General features: G+C 42.7%; 1 protein-coding gene across 1 annotated transcript in view; it reads right to left on the reverse strand.

The window, feature by feature from the left end:
- Nucleotides 1-15,000, reverse strand: part of qless (decaprenyl diphosphate synthase subunit 1 qless) — a 183,569-nt gene that overhangs the window by 26,502 nt on the left and 142,067 nt on the right. The window contains exons 7-8 of the mRNA XM_080270026.1: nucleotides 14,420-14,550; nucleotides 1,582-1,720 (exon numbers count right to left, since the gene is read on the reverse strand). Of these exons, the coding sequence (XP_080126152.1) occupies nucleotides 1,582-1,720; nucleotides 14,420-14,550 (270 nt within the window). The remainder of the gene's footprint in view (nucleotides 1-1,581; nucleotides 1,721-14,419; nucleotides 14,551-15,000) is intronic.

A 15,000-nucleotide genomic window follows, 5' to 3' on the forward strand; every position in this document is an offset into this window, starting at 1 on the left:
TGTCTGTCTGTCTGTCTCTCTCGATGTGGTTCTTCGCCTTCCCACTGTCTGTCTCCCCTTCTCCACCCTCCCACTCTCTGTATCTGTCTGTCTGTCTGTCTGTCTGTCTGTCTCTCTCTCTCTGTCTGTCTGTCTCTCTCTCTCTCTCACTGAATAGAACTGGTTAGAACTGCATCTCTCTCTCTCTCTCTCTCTCTCTCTCTCCAAAGCTGAAAGAAATCGTCTGGTCGCAGGAAGAACAAGGGCATTCACAGTGCGCATACCTCCGTCCAGGGATCAACCCCCCCCCTTCCATTTATTTATCGCCTTGACCTTGACCCCTGACCTTGTTTCGCCCCAAATCTCATCACTTGTTGCTCTAATGCTCGTTAATTAATCTGTCAGATGAGAGAGAGAGAGAGAGAGAGAGAGAGAGAGAGAGAGAATCCCGACCTACTGGTAAAGTGGTCGGCTGATTGATTGCCATTGGAATGAACGCGAGACCATAACCACAGGCAGGGATAAATTTTGGATTCTGAATTAAAAAAAAAAAAATCGACCAAAATGCCACACACACACACACACACACACACACACACACACACACACACACACACACACACACACACACGCACAAATACCATCACACCAGTCCTGAATGAAAAACAGAACAGCCGTAATATTTATTAACTATGAACGGTGTCTATTGGTGCTGAAGTGGTGACAGGGACGGTGGGTATTGGTGCTGAAGTAGTGACATGTGAAGGTATATACGTCATCCGTTGCGCGTACGACTGCAGGGTTACGGGAACGGATTTTGTCTATGAGTCTGACCGGTCTTGGGGAAGGAAGAGGTGCTAAATTCTGATACGTAACACCTATATTTTAGCTACTGAATACCTTGAAACTATTACAAGGCTGAACCCACATTTTCACCTCGGTCGTGACCTGACTCGCTTTCATCACCATCATCACTATTAATCTCATCACCATTATCAGTATTATCACCATCATTAATATTATCGTCACCACCGCCGTCATCATCATCATCATCATCATCATTACCGTACTCATTAACGCAGCCACGTCCAGGTTGCTAACGTCCTCTTTGTTTCATATCATCACCATCATCACCACCGCCACCACCATTTACCTCCACCATCTCCACCACGATCCTCATCATCACCACCGCCACTACCATTTATTTCCACCACCACCGTCATCATCATCACCATCATCATCATCACCACCGCCACCACCATTTATCTCCACCACCATCATCATCATCATCATCATCTTCCTGTCCCCACGAACATAATGTCTTATCCTCTCAACATCCAGATTTTCACACAATGACCTCACTAAGGACGAGATTCTTGTGTGTGTGTGTGTGTGTGTGTGTGTGTGTGTGTGTGTGTGTGTGTGTGTGTGTGTGTGTGTGTGTGTGTGTGTGTGTGTGTGTGTGTGTGTGTGTGTGTGTGTGTGTGTGTGTGTGTGTGTTTACAAAGTTTGCCTAATATTTCACCTCTTGTACTACGTGAAATAAGCTTCTAAAGGAAGAAAATCTGGGCCAAGCTAAAGTGAAAGACGTATAGTGCTCACTTTGCGCTGTCCGTAGAGGAAATTCACGGACGGTTTTCCACGGCGGGTGTCTGATGCGTCAAGAACATCGTCGTGAACTAGGGATGCTGTGTGGATCATCTCTGTTACCTTGGCTATCTGACGCTGGGAGTCGTACAATCTGACGGCAGAGAGAGAAGGGGTGGTTAGATGGATGGAAGGATGGATGGATGGATGGATGGATGGTTAGATGGATGGATGGATGGTTAGATGGATGGATGGATGGAAGGATGGATGGATGGACGGATGGATGCATGAATGAATGAATGAATGAATGAATGAATAGATGGATGGATGGACGGATGGATGGATGGATGCATGGATGGATTCAAATTCAAATACTTTATTTCCATTAAGCAGTGGTTATTAATAAAGATACATGTTCCTATATATAGTAAGTACAGTACATTGAAAAAATGAAAAATCAGTCAAATGAAGACAAATCTAGAGCAAGATAAAATCTCAATTGGGATTTTTATCTTGCGGATGCGTCCTGCGTATTTCAGGTCATAAAACTCTTTTCTCTCCCATAAGAAAACATAGCAGCCTAGATTTGGGTACTGGTAGGCTACTGGCATTGACTATCATAGCAGGCAATTCATTCCAGAGCTCGGGCCCAGTACAGCGAGTGACCTGGCACCAGTGTTAGTGAGGACTCTTGGTACATATAGGCTACTTTGTTGTCTGGTTACACTCCCAGTCACGTTATGCACAGTAGCAAAGGACATAAATAAATAATTCAAGGTACACACCACGCAGTATCTTATACATGGTACAGTACGTATCAAATGCATGCTTTTGTTTAATATTTAGCCATCTTAACTCTTTCACGACTGGAGAAACATGATCGTATTTCTTCATTCCACCTACAGCAACTTTAGCAGCGAAGTTCAATAGTTTCTGGGCACTGTGTATGAGGATGGATGGATGGACTGACTGGACGATCTATCAAATGGTGAATGATTGACTGATTATGACTGGATGGATTGATGACTGGACGGACTGACTGATGCACAACCTGACCGTCTAACCAGTCACTCAGCCACATGTACCGCTAAAAGAATAGGGTACATTTCTATTCCCTATCCCAGCAACTCTTCACGTGGCCAGTGACTGTGTTTAATGCATCCAAATGGTTAGCACAAAAAGGAATAGAAGGGGAAATGGGTGAAGATGGGATGATGGGAAAGGAGAGGGAGGTAGGGTAGGTGAAGGAAGAGCTTGTTAAGGAGGAAGGTAGAGGAAGAGGGGGAGTGAGGTGGAGGGATGGAGAGGAAGGGAGGAAAGAGAGGGAAAATGGGGAGGGGAATGGGGTGCAAAAGGAAAACAGGAGGGGGAAATGGAGAGGAAGAAGGGAAGATGACTGTGGAGAGAAAGAGAGAGAGAGAGAGAGAGAGAGAGAGAGAGAGAGAGAACGGAGGTAAAGGGTGAGAGATGGAAGACAGAGAAAGAAAAGAGGAAAGAGAGGAGAGATGGAGGAAGGAGAGAGAAAAGAGGAAAGAGAGGAGAGATGGAGGAAGGAGAGAGAGGGGGGGGGGGTAAAGGAGATATGAGTGGAGAGGAGGGGGAGGAGTGAAAGAGAGAAGAAAGGCGTTATGAATGAAGGACAGAGAAAGGTGAGGGAAAAGGAGGTAGAGAAAGAGCGAAAGGACTTGAGGGAACGGGGAGGAAAGAAAGAGGGAGTGGGAGGGGGAGGGGGAGTGGGAGGAGGAGGGGGGAGGGGTACAAATAAAGTAGACGGGGGGGGGAAGGATGTTCGTCTGAAGGTCATAAGAGAAAGTTGGAATAATGCTGACCACGTATTTCCCATCCTCTCTCTCTCTCTCTCTAACCTGTAATCGTGGGTATGTCGCTCGTTTTAATCTTTTATTTAAGTCCTTTTGCTTTTTCCCCTCCATATATTTTTGTTCTTTTTCTTCCTCCTCCTCCTCCTCCTCTTCCTTCTCCTCCTCCTCCTCCTCCTCCTCATCATCATCATCATCATCATCATCATCATCATTCTTTTATTCTTTCCCCTCTCTAATCATTCGTCTTATATTTCTTTTCTTTTTCCTACCCTCTTACGATCCGGATAACTCTAGTACTGTGAGTTACACGAGCCTCACAGTTAACCATTCCTGTGTTTCTCTGTTTTTATTCCAGTCTTTCGCTTAACCTGTCTGTCTACCTGTTTGTCTGTCAGTCTGTCTTTTTCTGTCTGCCTGTGTTTATGTCCGTTTGTCTGTCTGTTGGTCTTCTGTCTTCCTGTCTCTGTCTGTGTCTGTCTGCCTTTCTGTCTGCCTGTGTTTATGCCCGTTTGTCTGTCTGTTGCTCTTCTGTCTGCTTGTGTATGTGTTTGTTTCTCTGTCTGTATGTGTTGCTGTCTCTGTGTCTCTGTCTGTGTCTGTCTGTCTGCCTGTGTTTATGTCTGTGTGTCTGTTGGTGTGTGTGTGTGTGTGTGTGTTTTCTGGTCTGCTTTTGTTTATGTGTTTGTCTGTATGTATGTGTTTCTCTGTGTCTCTTTCTGCTTGTCTGTCTGTCTGTCTGTCTGTTCGTGTGTGTCTATTTCAGCCTGTCTGTTTCTCTGACTCCCGTATTACAGGAAAAAGTATTTAGAGGATAATGATGGAAATAAGCAAGGGAATTTTTTTTTTTAATGTAAAGATGAAATATGTAAAGCAAAGGGGAATCGTACTTTCAATGACCTGTTCAGCACAATGACTTTTCTTTATATTATAGTTTTTTTTTCTGTCTTTAGGTGAGTTAAGATTAGAAGAGATTTTTCGAAAGGGGGGAGGGGTAGATGGAGCCCTTATTTTATTTATTTATTTATTTATTTTTTGGTAGGCAATTCTAATGCGAAAAAAGTACAAAATACATCATGGTAAAGAAGGTGTTAATTCTGCCTTTTCTCCAGTAATGTTTCCTTTCTTTTTCTTTACTGATTCTTCCCGTTTTCTTCCTTTATGTCTTTGTCGTTTGATGCACTCCCCGCCTTTATTAAATATGCCTGTTCTTTTTTTACGGTTTATTTTCTCTGCTTTATCTTTTTCTTTCTTTATCCCTGTTCTCTTTACTCCTCATTCTCTTCTTCTCTCTATTTTTTAAAGGCCAATTTTCTCTTCTTTTTTTTCAGGCTCTTTTTTTACCTTAGTGTTTTCCATAGATCTACACTTTATCATTAATTCTTTCTCTGCTCTTTTCTGTTCATTTTTCTCCTTCAGGTGATTTTTTTTTTTAAGCCCTTTTCTTTTACCGTCAACATTTTTCTTCATCGTTCCCTAAATCTGGCTCAGCATCACCTAAATATTACTTCAATGTTTCCCAATTTTTACTTAAATCTCCCCTTAATTTCGCGCCAACGTTTTCAATCTTGGATCAACATTTCTAAAATCCTGCATCAACGTTTCCTAAATCTTGCATGAACGTTTCCTAAAATCTTGCATCAACGTTTCCTAAATCTTGCATCAACGTTTCCTAAAATCTTGCATGAACGTTTCTAAAATCTTGCATCAACGTTTCTAAAATCTTGCATCAACGTTTCCTAAAATCTTGCATCAACGTTTCTAAAATCTTGCATCAACGTTTCCAAAATCTTGCATCAACGTTTCTAAAATCCTGCATCAACGTTTCCTAAAATCTTGCATCAACGTTTCCTAAAATCTTGCATCAACGTTTCCTAAAATCTTGCATCAACGTTTCTACAATCATGGCATCAACATTTCCAAAATTATGCCGCAACGTTCGCTAAATTTTGTCTCATACGCCCCCCCCCCTCTAAAAGAAAAAAAAAAAATCCTTCAATTCCTCTTATTTTTCTTATTGTTTTGGTCACGCGTATTTTTTTTTTTTTCAAACTAACGACTACATAATTATATATATCGATCTTACACCCCTGAGTGAACAACTATAATCCTTTTACTGTAACTTGGCCCAAATTTTCGTCTTTGAATTGCTCTTTTACGTAGCTCAGTGGCAGAGACAATACTGCCGCTTCACATCCTTTCCACAGCACTTCTTCGTGACTAGCATCCTATTCTAGTGCTAATCTATTGCTATAATTATGCATTGAAGACGGCGAGATGGAAATTTTGAGCCGAGTAAGAATATATAGGGTATAGTTGCCAGTGAGTTATAGAATATTTCGGTTAACAATTTTTCTCTCTCAATCAAAATTTTCAGTTTATTTAGGCAACCGAGAGATGGAGGAAGGAGAGAGAAAAGAGGAATGAGAGGAGAGTTGGAGGAAGGAGAGAGAGAAAAAGGGAAAGAGAGAAGAGATGGAGGAAGGAGAGAGAAAAAGGAAAAGAGAGGAGAGATGGAGGAAGGAGAGAGAAAAAGGGAAAGAGAGGAGAGATGGAGAAAGGAGAGAGAAAAAGGAAAAGAAAGGAGAGATGGAGGTAGGAGAAAAGAGCAAAGACAGGAGAGATGGAGGATGGAGAGAGAAAAGAGCAAGGAGAGAAGAGAGGGAGGAAGGAGAGAGAAAAGAGGAAAGAGGAGAGAGATGGAGGAAGGAAAGAGGAAAGAGAAAAGAGAGGAGAGATGGAGGAAGGAAAGAGGAAAGAGAGGAGAGATGGAGGAAGGAGAGAGAAAAGAGCAAAGAGAGACGAGATGGAGGAAGGAGAGAGAAAAGAGGAAAGAGGGGAGAGATGGAGGGAGGAGAGAGAAAAGAGCACAGAAAGGAGTGATGGAGGAAGGGTAGAGAAAGGGGAAAAGGGAGGAGAGAGACTTGGCGAGGAGGGGGAGGGGTGAGAGAGAAAAAAAATACGTTATAAATGCAGGACAGAAGATGGGAGAACAGGAGGTAAAGAAAGTGTGCAAGGACGTAAAAGAAAGTATGAAAGGACGTAAAAGAAAGTGTGAATGAACGTAAAAGAAAGTATGAAAGGACGTAAAAGAAAGTGTGAATGAACGTAAAAGAAAGTATGAAAGGACGTAAAAGAAAGTGTGTAAGGACGTAAAAGAAAGTGTGTAAGGACGTAAAAGAAAGTGTGCAAGGACGTAAACGAAAGTGTGCAAGGACGTAAACGAAAGTGTGCAAGGACGTAAAAGAAAGTGTGAAAGGACGTAAACGAAAGTGTGCAAGGACGTAAAAGAAAGTGTGCAAGGACGTAAAAGAAAGTGTGCAAGGACGTAAAAGAAAGTGTGCAAGGACGTAAAAGAAAGTGTGAATGAACGTAAAAGAAAGTGTGAATGAACGTAAAAGAAAGTGTGCAAGAACGTAAAGAATATCACTACCAGCTAAACATATAAACATTATTTCAACCAAGCCTTTCGCGCTCCCAGTCGCATTTACAGGAATTAATGACACTAGGGATGGAGTGGACAGGTATGTGAGAGAGGGGTGTGTGAGCTGGGGGAAGGGCAATGAAATGGGGCGGGACAGGGCGACATGGAGGCGATTTGTTTGTGGCCACCCCTTACGGGATTAAAGCGTCTGGCAATTGATAGATAGACAGGGACAGAGTGGCAAAGTATATGAAAGAGGGGGGTCTGAGCTGGGGGAAGGGCAATGAAATGGGGCGGGACAGGGCGACATGGAGGCGATTTGTTTGTGGCCTTACGGGATTAATGAGTCTGGCAATAGATAGATGGATAGATAGATAGATAGATACATACATACATAACTTAATTCTGCTAAGGGAAGCCACAAATAGCCAAAAGTTTACGGATCATTTCAAAAACAGCAAATCTTTTCAACCAACAGCGGTTCAGGTCCCACTGTTAACAGACTTTTTATCAACAGAGGACACCTGTAATATGCTCCATGGATTTTTTTTTTTACCTAATCTGTTTTTCCTTCCTCTGTTCATCACCTGTAAAAAAAAAAAAGTTCGCTATGAATTATTTTTTTAAATATGTTCCTCCTTCCTCTGTCCAATCACCTGAAAAAAAAAAAAGGTCGGTGATTTTTTTATTTAATTAATTTTTTGTCCTTCCTCTGTTCATCACCTGTAAAAAAAATAAAACGTTCCATATGGATTTCTTTCGTTAATTTTTTTCCCTTAATTTTTTTCACCTGCAAAAAAAAAAATGATTTATCAGTTACCTTTATGCGTTTTAATGAGGCGACCGATGAACCACTAGATGTAGGCGGGGGAAACCACTCCTAGGTCAAAGGTCAACATTATTTTTAAACCATGACCTCGTCGCACTTACGGACTGTCTCCAGGTAAGGGAAACCACTCCTAGGTCAGAGGTCAACATTTTTTGTGCACAATGACCTCGTCGCACTTACGGATTTTCAGGTAAGGGAAAACACTCCTAGGTCAAAGGTCAACATTATTTTTAACCATGACCTCGTCGCACTTATGAAATTTCTCCAGGTAACAACAGAGTATCTTTTTCAGCAAGGTGAAGATGAATTTCCCGGCCCTTCCTTCACCACGCTGATTACCTTCCTTCCTGCCTTCATTCACGGTTACCTCTTCAGTACGAGATGCCTTTATGTCCTATTATATTTACTCAGAAACACACTGAAGTGGTTTGGCCACGCGGAGAGGATGAAGAGTGAGAGACTGACGGGGAGAGTGTATGTGAGTGAGGTGGAGGAAGGGAGAGGCAGGGGAAGGTCGAGGATGAGATGGAGGGATGGAGTGGAGAGGTATATGAGAAAGGGGGGTGTGAGCTGGGAGTCAGGCACTGAAATGGTGGGCACACGGCAACATGGGGGCGATTCGTTTGTGGCCACCCCTTACGGGATTAGGGCGTCTGGCAATAGATAGACAGATATTTACTCATGGTTCTTATAGTTAATTTTGGCGCCGCTTCTTCTCTACGGGGGGCGGGGGGATTAAAAATTTTGGTAATATTATCCCTCTGAGCACTATATATTCTTAATGTTTTCTTATTACTTCTGGACGATTTTGACTTTATTCTGATTACTTATGGACAAATTTAACTTTATTTTGATGACTACTGGACGATTTTAATTTTATTCTGACTACTTCTGGAGGATTTTAACTTTATTTTGAGTGTTTTTGGACGATTTCATTCAGTCTAGGAGAGTCTCTCGGAAAGGGGTTAGGAAATAGTCTCTAATATCCCTCTAACCAGTAATTAAATACCTTAGTACATCATTCTGTCCACCACCAGTGCAGGGATCCACGAAGGAAACATCAGAATTTTGGCACCTCAGCATTTACATTAGAATTATGGCACCTCAGCATTTGCCCTATGCATTTACCATACAAGGGAGGGGGGGAGTGAGTGAGGGCAGTCAAATGATGGGTGACAGAGCGACTTGAAGGCGTTTTGTCTGCGGCGACCCTTTGCAGGATTAGGGCGTCGGCCTATAGATTGATTGATAGACAGATTTACCACACCTTTACCAGACTCTATTATCATTCTATTGTCTGGTAAGGTTATGGTAAAGTAACTAATCAGCACAGTTACCTTAGAAGACATCCGGTAACTCCCTCATTGTTCCGCACCCAAGAAATTTCACTCACACAGCCTATCTAAAACTTCCATGAGTTATCTGACTTCAGGTGAGTTTTATCTATGGGTTCCGAATCTGTGGACACGAACTCTTAACTCGTCTGCTTCCCTGTCACACGCCATTCCAGTATCGCCTGCTAAATTTTCCTTTCTTGTGGTGATCGTCTCCACTTTATTTCTATACCAACTGCCTAACCTAATCTAACCTAACCTAACCTACCCTAGCCTAACCTGTCCTAACCTAGCCTAACCTACCCTATTCTATCATATACAAATCTAACCAATCCTAACCTAACCTACCCTAGCCTAACCTACTCTATCCTAACCAAATCTAACCTAACCTAACCTAGCCTATCCTAACCTAACCTCTCCTATCCTGTCCTAACCTAGCCTAACCTATTCTAACCTAACCTAATGTAACCGAACCTACCCTGACCAAACCTATTATATCCTATCCTAACCTAACCTAACCTATTCTATCCTAACCTAACCTAACCTATCCTAATTTAACCTAACTCAGTCTATCCTATCCTACAGCACTCTAACCAAACCAAACCTAACCTAACCGAACCGAACCTAACTTAAGCTTAAAAAAAACTGCTTAATCTACCTGAAATCAACCTTGCCTCTCCTGGGAAAGCCAAAGCAGCCAACTGGACTATCATTCGGAAACCCGCCAGCCCATCAGAACCCCGAACCAGCCCACCAGACCCCAGACCAGACCCGCAGGCAACGAAGGAGTGATCTTGGGCAAGGAGACACCAAGGTCGGGGTGGAGAAAGTCAGCTCCGGATGGGGTGGTATTTCCTTTCTTTCCCCTGTGGCATGTACTGCTGGGGAGCTGATGGGGGAAGGGGGGAAAGATGGGGAGGGGGAGGAAGATGGGGAGGGAAAGGAAGAGGGGGAGGGGGAGAGGGAGGGAGAACAAGATGGGGAGGGGGAGGGAAAGATAAGGAGGGGGAGGGAAAGGAAGATGGGGAGGGGGAGTAGGAAGAAGATGTGGAGGGGGAGGGAAAGGAAGATGGGGTGGGGGAGGAAGATGGGGAGGGGGAGGGGGAGGGAAAGGAAGATGGGGAAGGGGAGGGAAAGGAAGAAGGGGAGGGGGAGGGAAAGGAAGAAGGGGAGGGGGAGAGGGAGGAAGATGGGGAGGGGGAGGGAAAGGAAGATGGGGAGGGGGAGGGAAAGGAAGATGGGGAGGGGGAGGGAAAGGAAGATGGGGAGGGAGAAGGGAAGGAAGTTGGAGAGGGGGAGAGAAAAGAATATGGGGAGGGGGAGAGGGAGAAAGATGGGGAGGGGGAGGGAATGGAAAATGGGGAGGGGAGGGAAAGAAAGATGGGGAGGGGGAAGGAAAGGAAGATGGGAAGGGGAAGGGAAAGCAAGATGGAGAGGAAAGAAATGAGAGGCTTGGACATGATAGAAGTGAATGAGCGAAAGGATACTGGAACTGGAAATAAAAATGGTAAAAACAGAATGGAAGACAGGAAAATAAAGGAAAGTAAATGACAGGTTTGGCCAGAGCAGAAGGGAAAGGGGTAGTAAAGCAGATGGGAAGGGAAAGGATACCACGGGAAGGTCTGGTCGGAAAACTGGAAAAAATTGGTTTGTGGTACTAGTATTTGCGGCTCTAGGTTCTAATTAAACGTGAACCAGGTGGACTGCAGGATGATGTTACCTCTCTCCTGCAGTCCACCATCTTCCTTTCACGGGGGACAGGGAGGGGAGAGGAAGGACGTTTGCGTAACCAGGTAAAGAGGTCGCTCGGGTATGTCTGTGCCACCACGTGAGGGCGCCCCTCTTTAGGATAGGAAAAATTAGGTAAATAGGAAATAGGAGAGGGGAAAACAGAGTGCAGGAATGAAGGGTACAGATGCCAGATGAGAAAAAAAGGTGGAAACGAAAAATGAATAGCAGATGAAAAGGGGAAAGTGTACTGATGAAGAAGGTGAAGAGGAGAGGTGACGAGGAGGGTGTGATAATAATGGAAGGAACAAATAAAAGGACTGCAAATAAATAAAGCTTGCAGGAAAGAAGATAAAGGAAATAAACCAGACGGTAAAGACAATGGTAAAGATTATGGTAAAAGGCTTTAGGCGGGAAACGAGACGGACAGGGTATGATACACATGGAAGGGGAAAATAAAGGAGAGGAAATTATAATGCGTGGGTTGGAAGCCAGAGAGAGAGAGAGAGAGAGAGAGTGATACCAAGGAAACCTTTGGTCAGAAATTAAAACAGAGCACGATCGAGACGTAAAGGGAAAAAATGAAAGAAAGGGAATGAAAGGTTTAGGAAGGAAGCAAGGGAAGGAAAATATGAAACAAATAAAAAAAAGGAGGATAATAAATGGAATATGTGTGAAAGTAAAGCAACAGAGACGAAATAAAGCAGATGGAAGAGGAAAGCATGAACTGTGAATAAAGGAGCTATCAGGAGGCGAGATAAAGATGATAAAGAAGTGAAATACAGGAAGGACTATTAATAAACCGTGAAGACTGGAAAGGAAGCAAAATAAAGATAAAAAATAAAAAAAATAAAGAATATTAAACGTGAGAGCAGGAATAAAGATAAAGAGAGACTGATGAAAATGGAAGAAAATTATTAACCGTAAGTGGAAGATCTAGAGAGGAAGGGAAATAAAGGGGGTAAAGATTAGATGGAAGGAAATAAAGAGGGTAGAGAGTAGATGGAAGGAAATAAAGAGGGTAGAGAGTAGATGGAAGGAAATAAAGAGGGTAGAGAGTAGATGGAAGGAAATAAAGAGGGTAGAGAGTAGATGGGAGGAAATAAAGGAGTCCAAATAAAAGGGTGTGGACAGGAAATGAGATAAAGAAATAGTAAGTAATGGAAAATAAAAAATAATAAATAAATGTGAAGATGTGTAGATAGGAAAATATAAGAAGAAAATGAAGAAGATGACGATGATGATGACGACGACGACGACGACGACGAAGAAGAAGAATGGAAAAAGAAGAAGATGAGGAGGAGGAGGAAGAGGAGGAGGAGAAGTAGAAGATGAAGATTTTACTCAGCTTAGACGAGACTTTTGGAACTAGAAAGGTCTGCTATGGCTTTCACTAACACCCTCACTGTCCCCCACGCTTAATAAAACTCTCTGGTAGTAGTAAAGATTTAACCCAGGAAGACGTCACCACAGTAAAGGACTTAACAATAAACAAAACGGTTTATATTATTACTCCATATGGTCATGTGGAGAAAATGGACAATGAGAGACTGACTAGGAGTGCATGTGAGTAAGGTGGAGGAGGGAAGAGGTAGACCAAGGACGAGATAGAGGGATGGGGTGAAGATATGTGAGGGAGGGAGTTGCAGGGGACAGGGTGACATGGAGGCGATTTATTTGTGGCCGCCCCTTACGGGAATAAGGCGTCTGGCGATAGATACATAAACAGAATCACTAGTGGTCGTTATGAAGGTCAGGCTGAAGACTAGAATAAAATGTAACTAAGAACAAGGAGTATGTCCCTCCCCCCCAAAAAAAAGACCCCCTCCAAAAAAAGACCCCCCTCCAATAAACGACCCACTCAAAAAAAGGCCCCCTCCAAAAAAAAGACCCACTCCCCCCAAAAAGGACCCCCTCCAAAAAAGACCCCCCTCCCAAAAAAGACCCCCTCCAAAAAAAAAAAAAAAAAAAAAAAAGACCCCCTCCAAAAAAAAAGACCCCCTCCAAAAAAAGACCCCCTCCAAAAAAAGACCCCCCTCCCAAAAAAGACCCCCTCCAAAAAAAGACCCCCTCCAAAAAAAGACCCTCCAAAAAAAAGACCCCCTCCAAAAAAAGACCCCCTCCAAAAAAAAGACCCCCTCCAAAAAAAGAAGCTACACCTCTTTTACACTAACCTGGCCCAGATTTTCGTCCTTTTACAGCTTATTTCACGTGGCTCAGTGGCAGAAAAAAAAAATGCTAGAGCTCTACGTCCTTTCTATGGCGCTTCTTCGTGACTGGCAATATATTCCGGTATTAATGTAATGCTAGAGGTGAGCATTGGAGGTAATGGGATCGACAATTTTAGGCCAGGTTAGAGTGAAAATAGTATTAGAACTCTCAAACAAGTGTATAAAATCAGCAATCGAACAGGAACAAATAGCATATAAAAGAGGTAAAAGAAAAGAAAAGAAAGAAAGAAGAGGAAGAAGAAAGATGAAAAAAGACGAAAAGGAGGAGGAGGAGGTGGGTGATGACGATCCTTGACAGAAGTAACTAAAAACTGGAAGCATAAAACCAACTATTACTGCGACCTATAAATGATTCCGCAACTTTTAATCCACCTGTACTAGGCCAGGAATCGAACCCGGGACTGAGAGAAGATACCCCGACAGATTCGTCCTATGGACATTATTCTCAAGCGGTTAGGAAATTTACTAACACCTCTTCCTTACCGATTTATTTCTGTTTCTGCTCCGTTACTATATCCTTGTGTGCTATTCATGCAATCTATGTCGACATTAAAAAGATATAAGGAAAAAAAAAAGAATATTAATGGATGATTTGGAAAAAAAAATCGCTAAGGAAGAGGTGCAAAGGAACCTCTTTACTCGTCCTCACCTTGACACACACCTGTAATTAAGGTATCCAGGTAACAAAGGGCTACGAACACACGTAAGAAAAAAAAAGTTGGGTAATAAATTGAAAAATAATAGGCCTATAAGTCAGTAATTTATGAGAAATAGCGAAAAAATGAGGAAAAATCAAATGAATCAGAAACACAGGTAAACGAGCGACCTGCAAGTGAAAAAAATTAACAACTACATAAAATAAAGGTCAGATAAAAGAGGAAATAACTATACTCCATTCACTTTAACTTGGCGGAGAATTTCATCCTTTTACAGTTTATTCCTCGTAGCTCAGTGGCAGACTAAGACCTGTACTTCGACTCCACATCCATTCCACGGCACTTCTTCGTGACCAGCATTGCATTCTAGCGTTTTTTCCTTGTTACAGCACAACACTGGTGAGATGGTAACTGCACGCCTATACCCCTTTTACTTTAACTTGGTCTAAAATTGCCATCTCTCCATCATGAATACTGATTTGCAAGGAGAGATTAGCACTAGAATATGATGCTCGTCACGAAGAAGTGGTAAGGAAGGCACGTTGAGTTGTAGCACTGTAAAGATAGATTAACACTACAATATGATGCTTGTCACGAAGAAGTGCTATGGAAAGCATGTGGAGCTGTAGCACTGTAAGGAGAGATTAACACTAGAATATGATGCTTGTCACGAAGAATTGCTATGGAAAGCATGTGGAGCAGTAGCACTGTCTCTTTCTGCCACTGAGCTACGTGAAATAAGCTGCAAAAGGACGAAAATCTAGGCCAAGTTAGAGTGAAAAGAGTATAGCCAAGGGGGGCCTATAAAATCAGTAACCAAGGAGCTCAACTCACCTGTGGTCGCTATGCAGGTGGTTATTAACAGCCCTTGACATGAGTACGGTGATCATGGGCCGCACCGCTTTGCCCTGACCGTCGAAATAGTACTTGGCGATTTCGTGTAAGTCCAGCTGAGACCGCAACTCCTATAGGGAAGAGAGAAAAAAATTACAGATTAGCTTTAGTATAACCAAGACTTTTCTTCGCCTCCCTCCCTAAATCAGATGAAGTCTTTTACGACCTTCCTACGATTTTCTTCAGACTTACGGAGATCTTAGGAACTGGAAGGGCTACCTGTATCCTTAATTAACACCTTCATTTTTCCAGATCCTTCGTAAGTTGAATAAAATTGTCTGCAGCGTGAAAAATATAAGAAAATGGTATCGGGACTGAAAGGGTTAAATAAGGAAACTCGTCTTATATCAAAGTGGATAAAGGTCGTAAATATGCTAATGAGTACACCTGCGCTTACCTTTCCCAACCCGGAACTTCCAGAGGATGAATAAAATGTTGATTCGGATGGGCTTTTTTTTTTTTAATGCGATTGTTTGGTGTCTGCATGAATATAACAGATGAATGTGTGTGTGTGTGTGTGT

This window comes from Coenobita brevimanus, chromosome 39 (assembly GCF_032717465.1).
Source record: "Coenobita brevimanus isolate Jiangsu-jjx chromosome 39, ASM3271746v2, whole genome shotgun sequence".
Classification (NCBI taxonomy): domain Eukaryota; kingdom Metazoa; phylum Arthropoda; class Malacostraca; order Decapoda; family Coenobitidae; genus Coenobita; species Coenobita brevimanus.